This window comes from Dermacentor albipictus, chromosome 1, assembly GCF_038994185.2.
Source record: "Dermacentor albipictus isolate Rhodes 1998 colony chromosome 1, USDA_Dalb.pri_finalv2, whole genome shotgun sequence".
Classification (NCBI taxonomy): domain Eukaryota; kingdom Metazoa; phylum Arthropoda; class Arachnida; order Ixodida; family Ixodidae; genus Dermacentor; species Dermacentor albipictus.
In genome coordinates this window covers 122,687,600-122,699,820 of record NC_091821.1, presented here as the reverse complement: position 1 = coordinate 122,699,820, position 12,221 = coordinate 122,687,600, and the positions used below count along the sequence as shown (strand labels likewise).

At 44.6% G+C, this 12,221-nt stretch overlaps 1 protein-coding gene across 2 annotated transcripts; it reads left to right on the top strand.

Annotated features, from left to right (window-relative positions):
* Positions 1–636: 636 nt before the first annotated feature.
* On the top strand, positions 637–7,002 carry LOC135904841 (uncharacterized). 2 transcript variants are annotated; one of them, XM_065435826.2, is made up of 3 exons: positions 637–705; positions 3,869–3,947; positions 5,974–7,002. In XM_065435826.2, exon 3 carries the CDS (start codon positions 6,073–6,075, stop codon positions 6,592–6,594), a length of 522 nt encoding a protein of 173 aa, XP_065291898.1. In that variant the 5' UTR covers positions 637–705; positions 3,869–3,947; positions 5,974–6,072; the 3' UTR covers positions 6,595–7,002. The 2 variants fall into 2 exon arrangements, with proteins under 2 accessions (XP_065291898.1, XP_065291899.1); XM_065435827.2 differs by having other exon boundaries at positions 640–705; positions 3,869–3,959.
* The last annotated feature ends 5,219 nt before the right edge of the window (positions 7,003–12,221 follow it).

The window sequence follows — 12,221 nt, the reverse complement described above, 5'->3', positions numbered from 1 at the left end:
GCCGATGGACAGCCATGTTTTGAACGTATGCACTTCTATGGAAGCTTCGCTACCAGGTACATTTACCTTGGTACGTCTGCATGTTACGTAAAAAGTACCAGCGGGCCGCTAAAGTTGGAGGACAGACGACAAGGTTCGCGCTCACTTTGAAACAGTTGGTCGTCTGTTCTTGCTTTTCTTCGCTTGGTCATGCATCGTGGGTGAGTAAAGATGCAATATGCGTGAATGGAAACATTTTATGAAGATTCTACTTTGAGAACGCGTTATTTGCGTAGCCATATCCACGTTTTAGACGAAGCCTCTTACAACACCAGCCAACACGAGCCTCGCAGACACATATACCGTCATTCCCATGACGGCACGGTGCCCCCTTAAGAAACTCCCATAGACGGTGGCGCCAGATTACCCTCTAGGTCTTATAGTGAGAAACTCTACGGTGCGCAGAGAGAGAGAGAAAGAGACAAAAAATGAAAGTGGAAAAGGCGCTCTGACTTCTCGGAGCGCGCATACCCTCGGCGCCCTGAGCTCCTGGGCATGCGCAATGGCAGCAGCGGCGGCGCGCCACCTGTTCGCGTCAATTTGAATTCTCAACGACTGCGCCAGGCACGTAAACGCTTGTCGCAGCGATATGCAGTGTCTGCCTGTACCTTGGTGTCGGTCTATTCGTGTCTTCTTTGTGGCATCACACGTCAACTACACTAAACGGCAAGTTTTAGCAAAGATGTTTTCCGTCAAGAGCCCATTATTAGGTCAGCGCATTTGGTAGCGCGAACCGGCTGCCTGTATAGGACACTCGGGCACAGTGTCGATGTATCGCTTACATGATTTGAAAGCGCGCTCGTGTTCTCGCTTCTGCTGCATGGAATGTTTTACGGCAAGCAATCGCTCACGCTTGTTGATTATAACGTCACAGTTGATGTGCGTGAAAAAGAAAATACACCATGTTTTACCTTGATACTAAGCAGTCATTAAGCGAGTTGTGTGTGTTGAGCAGCCAGTGCCGGTAGATCTCATTTCGTGGCGCTCGATCGGGCTGCCATGAACGCTGCGCCGCCTGTGAAGTGAAATTGTCGTGACACGCTTTACGTATATATCTCGAAATTCTGTTAGCATGGGGAATTTTCGAACAGAGACGTATGGTTGAATAAATGCTAACGTATTCGGATGAAAGGCCGTGTTTGCGGATCGTGAATGAGCTGTAGATGCGCAACCGTATTCGTATAGAGTACACATAGCAGCATTTTTAAGGCTCCTGGCAACAAATCTAAATATGTGCAATCGCAAAAGCTTTCGGAGCACAAAACCTGCGATAAGCTCAGTCACTCGCAGCTTTGCATCTTAGCCGACAAAATTAGAGAACAATAAATTAGCTGCTCGGGGAAACACCTCTACAAGTTTCAAACTGAAGGCATTCGGTTTGATGATAGATGGAAGCTGGAAGGTTTCTTTCTTTCTTTTTTTTTTTTGGGGGGGGGGGGTCTTCTTTATGAACAGTTTAGCAGGAGGAGCTATTTTCCTGGCTTTTTCAAAAGCGGTAATCGTCTTTGGATGCTTCGGCGTTATGCAGTTTACGTGCTGTTATTCACTAGGCAGCTGCTGGCGCAGATTCGCATTTTGCCACTCGTGCATGGTATGAATCCCTTGTCATGCGTAATAAGTGTTCCGGTTTTCATTACTATTGCATGTAGTGCCGTCGTCTCAGACAGACTGTACACTACATGCGTTGTACAAAAGAAAAAAAGAGCCAGCTTATCCATTTGGTGGTAATTTTAATAGATAACACACAGATTATTCAAATAATTTAGTGGACATTGCACTTGTTCTACCCTTATCAACACAGCTAAAATATTGTAACATGTTTTAGCTGATAAGTAATCTTATCAATACACCCCATTCGTGTGCATTCTACTGAAAGTGTGGCAAATAATATATTCATCTCGGAATATGAGAAAAGAGGCATTGCAGACTGTTCTAAGCGGAAATAAACTGCAATTCCTAACGTTATTATTCAAAACTGCAGTCACTATTTTGAGCATGTTGCTTCAGCACAGGCATATTGCATTAACACCAGAAAGCTGTGCACAGTCCAGCCGGGTATCTTTGTTTCAGCAATTGTTTCTTTAGGAATCGTTTGGGATTCTCGCGTTTGTTTCTTATTTTGATAAGTACGCTATGTGTCATATGAGCCTGTCTTGAAACGAAACGCACCGTTACGGGCACCAGCGACCATTACGGTTTTCTAACAGCTCATCATACTGTAATATGAAACATTTTAATGGTACTGATTCGTATTGGCATGTAGTCTTTAGTCTTATTTAAACCAAGTTGACTAGAGACATAAGGGATGAAAGCAAATTATATATAAAGCTACTAATTAACCGTATAAATAACTCGTTGAATAGTTTTCTCTCACATTGTTGCATCTGCTTTGCGTGTGTGTCTATCTATGTCCTTGTCTTTCGCACTGTGCTCGTGTTGCCATGAACTTGCCCAAGCCCTTGTCAGATTTATTAAACAAGGGGTTCCATTCAGTTGAATCTAACACTGCATGTTAAGTGACGGGACGTGTTATTCGATTTATATAACTATTATGGACGGACAGTACTTGGCAGGCATTAAACCACAATTTTTTATTGCACTTAAGCTGCGGGTGTCATAGCTTGCCAGGGAATTTTCATGAAAACAGTCAGCGAAGGCTTGGAAAAAGATCAGGGAAATTGAAAATGACCACACAGGTAGGCTGTCTTGTTATATGTCGCACAAGGTTTCCAGAGACGCTCTCTGTTAAATATATTTTAAAACGTTTGACCTCATAAGAAGTTTAGACAAATCGGTACCATTTATTGAAAAAAAATTAAAGGGAAGCTTGCTGACATGGCGTTTCTTACTAATTTTTTTTAAGTTAACTAAATATCCTGAACCTCGAAACTCTAGAAAAAAGTACTCATGTCTGAGAGCCCCCTTAAATAATTTACTGTGATCGCATTCATTGGAACTATAATTTCAGTTTTGTTTCCCAGGAAGTGCATATCTGTCAGGCCATGACACAGAAAGTGCTTCCCTTGGTATTTCTGGTGCTGATGTGGCATACCTAACTTGCAACCGTGCCACCATCCCAAAGAGGCCTCATTATATATAAGAAACTAAGTGACCATATCAATACAATTAATCCATCTGCCTTGTATTGAAGTTATGGCCGATAATGCATTTATTTAAGAGTATGAGAAATGCATTTAAATGTGTCTTAAGGAAAATTAATTACTATCTTTGGCATGATACCGTCAATACTCCGGACGATGAACAAAACGAGAACAAGGTGAAAGCAGGAGCCAACGTTTCGACAAGTGGACTTGAAGAAGACAAGTCTACTAGTCGAAACGTTGGCTCCTGCTTTCACCTTGTTCACGCTTTGCTCACCATCTTGAATTTCCATCTCCCGCCTTCCCCATGTGTTCCCTGGATGTCAGTACTCCAGTCACTCTTCTGAGCACATCACTCTGAGCGGGCATACTTGATCACCAGCCAAAAAGTGTACAGACCGTCCAACTCGGTAACCCTGTCTCTGCAATTGATATAGAGATCATTTGGGATAATTACAATAATGTGTCACATATGAACTTGTCATAAAAGCTACATACTGTTGCTGCAGCACCAGCAGCAGTTGTGAATGTTTAATTGTTCATCGTGGCCATAAATGAAACATTGTATAATAGCACTGATTTGTATTCACAAACAGTCATTAGTCACAATTAAACCGCATTGAGTATTGACTTAAGTGGTTTGAGTGAATATATTAAGCTGCTTCATGAACATAGAAAGCATACACAATGGTTATTTTGCTGCACATTGTTGCACGTACTATTTGCAGCATACACTTGCAGCACCTATGGAAGATATGACACGAAGGTCAAGGCCGGCCTGGCGACCTTGCTTGCCAAGGAGAAGTAGTCTGTATATTTGTAAATAATCTCTTTCGATCATGGCGTAATACTTGCATTATAAGAAAATTATTATATCGCGCAATAAAAAGAGTTAATTCAATATCGGTGCACTAGTTTTCTTTTTTGCACTGCATAATTCAGCACCAGTACAACTGCTTCAATTTTTTTCTGAGTGCAGCTGGTTCAGGAGCATTATTGAGCTATTGACATCAGTGCATAAGTGCAGATGAGAGGGAACAGGTGCACATGCATAATATACATTTAAATGTTTTGCCACCCTATGTAAACAATAACTTTAACTAACTTGTAAATAACAAATTGCTAGCAGGTTTCATTCAAGCGGATGCATTACACGCAACTGTAATATTTCTTAAATGTGCTTGTGCTGAAATGCTCATGTAGCCTTACAGAAATATTCACAGCTACATGCATTAAAAATTTTTCGCCTGCTTTCGTCCGCATGCACGATTTTCTTGTACACTTCCCTAGGTATGTTCCCATATGCATGCTGAATGCAATAGATTTGTATAGACATTTCCAACAGACTGCTTAATAACAACCACCAGCAACGAGTGTTTATATATAATCGAAACATAGTTGGCAAAATGTGGTTTACCTAGCTAGTATATAGGGTGTCCATCCCGGCTATTTTAGCCAAGCTGGTCGATGAAAATATAAAAAACACGATGCAATTTATACTATCATAAAAAGACCTACAGGTCAGATCTCTCGTAGCTGAACACTATCGGTCTTAAATTCGAATCTTACTGCGCCGACTTTTTTTACATTATTCTTTATTGAACAGCTTCACTAAATTTATGTTAGCTGGGGACACCCTATATCGACAATAGTTGACTAATTGTTTAAGGCTAAACTCTATAGATCTAGTCTATGGTATTCAGGAATTGCCTATAGACAGTCTTTGGAGATATAGCCTTACACTTTTTGTAGACTACTCTATAATATCTCTGAGTCTGTAGACGCTCTATAGACTGTCTATAGATTAATGAAAGTTCACGTTTGTAGACAAATGTCTGCATTATGTCTATAGACAAAAGTATAGGGTGATACAGTACTCTTTTTGTAGACTGAAGTCTATGGAATGACTACAAAATATCTATAGGCAAATGTCTATAGAATATCTATAGGCATTTGTTTATAGATATTCCATAGACGTCAGTCTACAAATATAGAACTGTATAACCATATGCAATGTTGTCTATAGACATTCTGCAGATATTTGTCTACAAAGGTGAATTTTCATTATTCTATAGACATCCTATAGTGTCCATAGACTCAGACACACACACTGGTCTACAAAAAGTGTAAGGTCATAAGTCCATAGACTGTCTATAGACTGGTCTATAGAAATTGTCTATAGATAGCTTGTAGAGACTTCATAGACTTCAGTCTACAAAAGTAGAACTGTATAAGCCTATACACTTATATTTATATATACACTTATGTGTTTAGACATTCTGCAGAGAATTGCCTACAAACGTGGATTTCCATCAATCTATAGACTCAGATATTTCATAGACTACTCTATAAAATGTGTAAGGCCATAAGTCTACCGGAATTCTACATACTTCATGGAAACATGTCTATAGACCTTCTACAAAAATTTTTGTGTGGGAATGCTGCCCACGGTGGCCGCATTTTGATGTTTCCGAAACGCAGAAAACGCCGTATACCGAGCATTAGGTGCCCGTTAAGGAATCCTAGGTTGTTAAAATTATTTCGGAGTCCCCGTGAATGGCGTGCCTCATAATGAGATATCGGTTTGGCATGTAAAACGAGATACTTTTCTTTATTTCATGAAATAACCTTTCAATTTTTCATAACTTTACTGAATATATTCAAAATCACTTCAGTACCCCCATTTTTTCTGCTATCTGGTACACCATGCTTTTTTCTTAATTATAACACCAGTCTCTTTTATTATTTGTAATGATTGTAGTGATTGTAATGATTGTAATGATTGTGATTGTAATGATTGTAAAAATTGTCCTTTTTTACTTTTTCTTTCAAGCTTCTTGCTCTCCACTTCCGCTAACCGTCGGCTTCTCGAAGAATCTCAAGTAGAGGGTAAGTGCCATTATTTGGGGAACACGCAAACAAAGCCAACGCCATGGACGACACCTTCCAGTCCATAGCGGAGGGTGAGCAGCCATTGGGTGATTCCGAGGTGGAGATTCACGTAGATGAGATAGAAGACCCGTCGGACACAGACGAGTCTCACGCCGCCAGTGCCACCACGCTCCGGCTTGGATCAGCGTGCAATGCGATAGCCACGGCCTTTTTCACGGTACTGTCGGCCGCCGTGGTCACTGGGCTCGTGTTTGTCTTCGTGCTCAAGCCGTCACAGCCGCCTATTGCTATGACTTCCGGCATGAAAGCGGCGCCAGGATCCGGAATCGTCGGCCCAGACGAACAGGGTGAGACGTGGGAGACACTGGTGGCCCGTGGAGCCACGCTGGAGCCGGAGGCTTGGTCACCATGGCCCGGTCCTTTTGCCAGTGACTACAGCGAGGACAATGACAGCGATGTTACATCGTTCAATATGTCTATGATCGACGAAATGGAAGGTGACCCTGAGAACTTCATCTTGTCGGATGGGATAGACGCGAAAAACTTAGACGAAGTGGTCTAGTCAGACAATGCCCTCGTTCAGTAGATAAAAAGGCGCTTAGTGACTTGCTTGTCTACATGTGTCGTTTGCGTCGCGCTTGGTCAGACAACATCGTATATGAGTGGCATTCACAGACCATCAAGATCATCAGCTCATCAAGTATCGTCAGCTCGGTACTAGCACTCCAATTTTACATGTTTTGCCAAGGTCGCGTATGTTACAACACGAGAAGAGCGACTACTGGCGTGTGATGTATTCCTCTAATAAGGTTATAAGCTTTTAATGGAACTAGATATTTCCATAACGATTCTGCCCTTATGACTGTGCACCGTTTGTATGAAAAGGCTCAACTGCAGTAATTTGATACTTCATCGACCTAGTGAACAGCTTCGGCCTAAACTACACACATGGGCCTACAGGACATCTAAAATAGAAAACCTATACACATAAACAAATCAAGGACCTTGTAACGAAAAACTATTCCAATCTGTTTTTACTCCAGTCACCTGACGTCAAATTTACATAACCACCGACACAAGGATCGGGTGGTAACGCGCAGCGTTTGAAAATCCCAATCAAACGCTCGCTTCGATTTAGGAGGTCACTTTTGTTGTTTTATAAGCGAATAACATTGCCTACATTGAGTGGTTTTTCTTATCTGCTTGGCTGACAAGAGGAGCACGCTCAAGTGGAGGGGGGTTTCGATAGGGCCGAACCAGTGCAGTGAAAGTAGATATCCGGATGAGGAAGGTGCTGCCCGCGTCTGCGATTGGTCCACTTCCCATTACTTAGCTTGCGGTGGCTGGTCGAAAATCACGGCAGCATGCAACGGTAAGTTAAAATGCCACAAACACAGATCCTCAGCAAAGAAAAGCTGGCCGAGCGATATCCTATACATGCCGAAAGGGCTCGGTAACGTTATACTGCCACACAAAAGGTTTTATTATGCGCAAAAAAGCCATGCTACCCGGCAGCTCCACGTAGCCAGTGCCAGAGTGATCGGCGGGCAGCCATCTTCTATTCCTTTCTTCACGGGCCAGTCTCCGGATACTCAGAAAAAAAGATCACTGCCCAAACACTCGGTGCAGATGGTTAACCAGAGGAGCTGAAACGTGGGGCCGCGGTGTTTATGACTGGGTTAAACCCGATGGTTCATTAAACCACGGCTTGGTAGGCTGCCGGATGCTCGGTACGCAGTTGCCGCTTGCGCTCGGATGCAAGGGCTTCTTGTGCCCTGGCTGCAGCATGGGCATGACGTAGACGAGCTCGTTCTCTGTTCTGCTGGCGGCGTTGCTGATCGAAAACAGCCTGCTCCTTAGGAGTTGGTATGACGCGTGGTCTACCCATTTCGGAGCCGGAGAGAAACTTCTGCGCGCACGCTCGGTTAGGAAGGAAGAAAATCAACTTTATTCAGGTCCTGCAGGCCACGAGAGCTTTGGGCTCTCATGGGGTGGGCGTCTCCCACGACGGAACCGGGACGTTGAGTTTCCTGGCGGCGTCGTGAACCTGCTGGACGGCCCAGAGTTGTGGAGCGAGTTTACGACGGAGAGCAACGATGTCACTACGAGGGCAGCCAATCGCGCGCCTTTCTTTTTTTTTCGCGCATGCGCATAGGGTTGTGCCTGAGGAGTTTCGGTGTACAGACGACAGACGGACGGACGAATCAACTAGCCACATACAGCTTCGGTGTAAAAATTCAGTTTTGTTCGATGCATCTTTAACGCGCAAACGTCACCTTGACGCGGTAAGCTTTCGCGGTTTTGTAACGTCGCATGAAAGGCAGGCGAAGTTGGCGCAGCCCGAAATCTTTTGACGAATAGCAGAGGGCTAATGAAGGCATCGAATTATAAATAATTATTTATCTTTTGTTCGGTCTAATCATGCACAATCAGTGTGCACATATATTGTAGCGAGTAGCAGTCAGTTCCAAGTGAACAGTCGTTTACTGTTCGTTTTCGCAGCCGCTACCGCGCACACTGTTCCGTCCTCGGCTTCCAGCGTTACTAGTGCGTTTCATTACCCTCCCCACTCCCCCGAAAGAAAAGAGACTTCGTCTAGATCCGACTATACGAAAGTTTTGCCAAAAAAGTCTGGGACGGGCTAAATGTCACCGAGAGAAGATAAAAGAAATGAGAAAGACAACGGGCGTGAGGACAGGGTCCGCACCACAATGTTTGTGAATGGGAGTCAGCGTGAGTGGTAGGGCTTCATCCTAATGACGTGGATAATATCAGAGGAACGTGTTCTACGAGAGTGGTGCCATGTTTCAACTGGGACAACTTCATAGTTGACTTCGGCGATGCAAAACTATGTAGGGTCGAAAGTAACGGCGCAATCATTTTTCTGAGTGGCCTTATTGACGTATAGGGGACCAAATCCATACGAAACCTCCCGGCTTCCATGTCACGTTTCGGTGGTGCATGTCGCATCGACGAGTACCTCCACTTTGTCGAAATATAATTCGTTGCCCACAAGGCTCCGTGCTTCTTCGGCACGCTGAACGAAAGCGTCTGTATCAGGTGTGGTCGTATCAGACGAAGTGGGTAGGAGCATCACGACAGTGGTGACGTTGCGTCCGTTGACCAGACGAAACGAACGAAACCCGGTGGTTTCTTGAAGCCCAGTATTATACGCAAATGTCACATACGGGAGCAGTTCGCCCCAATTTTCGTGATCCGTAGCAACATACATGGACAGCATATCTTCAATCGTTTTGTTGAGACGCCAAGTTAACCCGTTGGTCAGCAGTTAATACGCAGTTGCCGTATGGTGCGTTGTTCCACTCAGCTGCACATTTTTCAGGCCTCAGAGACACGCCGGAGGTGCGAATGGCCTGAAGCGGCTCGATGTGTTGCTCAAACGTGATGGAGAAAACCACTTCATCGTCTAAATAGAATAAACACGTCTGCCACTTCATGTCAGGTAAAACTGCGTCCATCATGCGTTGAAATGTAGCCGGAGCGGAACACAGTCAAAAAAGGGGGAACTTAAATTATACGCCGTTTTTTCTCGGTCCCGTAAGTCAACTTCAATCTTCCAGTACCCGCTACGTAGTTCCATAGAAGAGAAGTAATGGGAATGTCGCAGGCGATCCAAAAAGTCATCGATCTGAGAAAGGGGAAATACATCCTTTTTCGTGATCTTGTTCAGTTTGCGATAATCGACACAGAATCGTAGTGAACCGTCTTTTTTCTTAACTAGTACAGCAGTCGATGAGTAGATATAGGGGCTTGTTAGTAAAGCATATCTTATTTTGTCGTAGCGCAAGATGAACGACAAGGGCAACAGAAAGGCACATCTGACACACACAGCGCTAACTTTTAACAATAGATTGATTTAGAGTCCCCGTCACTATATATACCCTTGAAACCTCATATACCACGTGTAAAAGCTCGGTAAACATGCCCCCCTAAAAAAACGAAACGAACACAGAAAAAGGAACAAACAAAAAACTGAACCACACGAAGGCACTTTTATACCATTCAGACTGACGGGCACGTACACGTTCATCGCGAACAAAGATAATGGAACTCTTTTCTGGATAATGAAATGGAAAGTTTACGGCGCATATGTCACCATTTGTGTCTAGCTTCTATTATCAAGCATGTCATCTCACACCTGCTTCTACTCATGATAACTGTTTTTTTAATACTGGGTTTACATTTGCATCTTTGCAATGAATGGCATGAAAGCTGTTGGCAGCCACGTTGTTTACTTTGTTATTGTGTTCTCTTAGCCTATCATTTATGCATCTACCAGTTTGACCTATGTAGGATTCTCCACACGCGAGAGGAATGCGGTATACCACACCCGCGATACAATCAATGAATTTGTTTTTATGCTCCTTTTCGCATGCGGTACCTGTGATTTTTTATGGCCTTGTGTTTCTGCACAGGCTCGCCAATTTATTAGGCACCGACAAAAACAAAGTAAAAGCCGCTCCTTCTAGCAATCTCTTTAATCTGTGGGAGAATCTATGTGTATACGGGATCACAGCAACCTTTCTTTTGTTTATGTCAATGGTTGTACCATCTCCCTGCTCCGAGCCGCTTTCCTTTTTCTTGTTAAGCAATCCTTCTGCGACTGACACATACTGGTTACCCGAGCCATGTGCTTACGAAAACGACCATACAAACAAATTAGTTGATTGTATCGCGGGTGTGGTATACCGCATTTTTTTCTCGCGTGTGGACGATTGGTCGAACTGGTAGATGCATAAATGTCAGCCTACGAGAATACAATAACAAAGTAAACAATGTGGCTGCTGACGGCTTTTTTGCCACCCATTGCCGAAGATACAAATGCAAACCCAGATTTAAAGAAGCAGTTTTCATGAGTAGAAGCAGGTGTGAGATGACGCGCTTGATTATAGAAGCTAGACACATCAACATTGGTTGACACATGCGTCATAAGCCTTCCATTTCATTATTCTTATCATTATTATTTCATTTCAGACCTCGATTATCTTTGTTCGCGTTGAACGTGTACATGTCTGTCCGTCTGTACACTGTAAACAAAAAGACACCCAGATGGGCGTTTCTTGCTTGTCCTCTAGCGCATTCCCTTTTGTACATCTTTTTCCTCCCATTGAATGGGCCTACGATAAAACTCCCATTGACATGGGCATTAATTGGGCACAAAACGGGGGTACCGTAATACGCCCACTTCACCCCCTTCACCCCCATTTGACGGGGAGGTACGATGGGAGTTTTGTGAAGGAATTAAAGGCATTTTAGTTTAGGTGCGGCAAGCACGTAGCGAAATGCTTGGTGGCGCGGGTCCCGCGCTTCCGCAGCACCAGACGGAACGCCGCAGGCCAAAATGTCGAACGCCGGCGATCAAGGCTCAAGGGAACTCGTCCGTCTGTGAGCTGCCACCCGAGCAGGCGTCGCACCTGCTCGGAGCGAACGCCGGCGTCCGACACTGTGGCCTCCGGTATTCCGTCTGCTGCTGCATAGGCGCGGCGTACCGCCACGAAGCATTTCGCCGCGAGATCGCCACACGTGGTCCAATCGACGGCACACGGCCACCACTGAATCGACCAAGTCACGCGCACACGTGGTCCAATGGTGAATGAACCCGTCACCGCCCGTCTTCATTTTTATGCGAAGCATATTACGAGAGCTCAACCCAGCTCCTCAGGCGCAGCGGTGTCGCCTTGAATACCACGTGACACCGTGACGTCACGACAGAGGAGAAGTGGCTTTGGCTCAACTCTTGCAAGATGGGCTGGGTGGGAATCGAACCAGGGTCTCCGGAGTGTGAGACGGAGACGCTACCACTGAGCCACGAGTACGATGCTTCAAAGCGGTACAAAAGCGCCTCTAGTGAATGCGGTGTTGCCTTAGAAACGAGCTGTTTCTAAGGCTCAGGCGTGCGTCGCTTGCTCAGGCGCACATTTCGTTGCCGCGCCGAACGCTGCGTTGCTCGACGCTCACCGCGTCCAATGCGGGGCGTCCAAGGCGAAGCAGAGTAACACACGAGTTGTTTCTTCGTCTAGCCGAACCAAATATAGCCAAGCAACAGCAGTTCACCTGGCTAAACAGTGGTTCAACAACTAAAATAAAGGCTAGTATGCTTCGCATCCTGGGCTTAACCTTACCTAAGCCACAGCCATTTTTTTTCCTTTCGCTGATCACAGAGCCCCT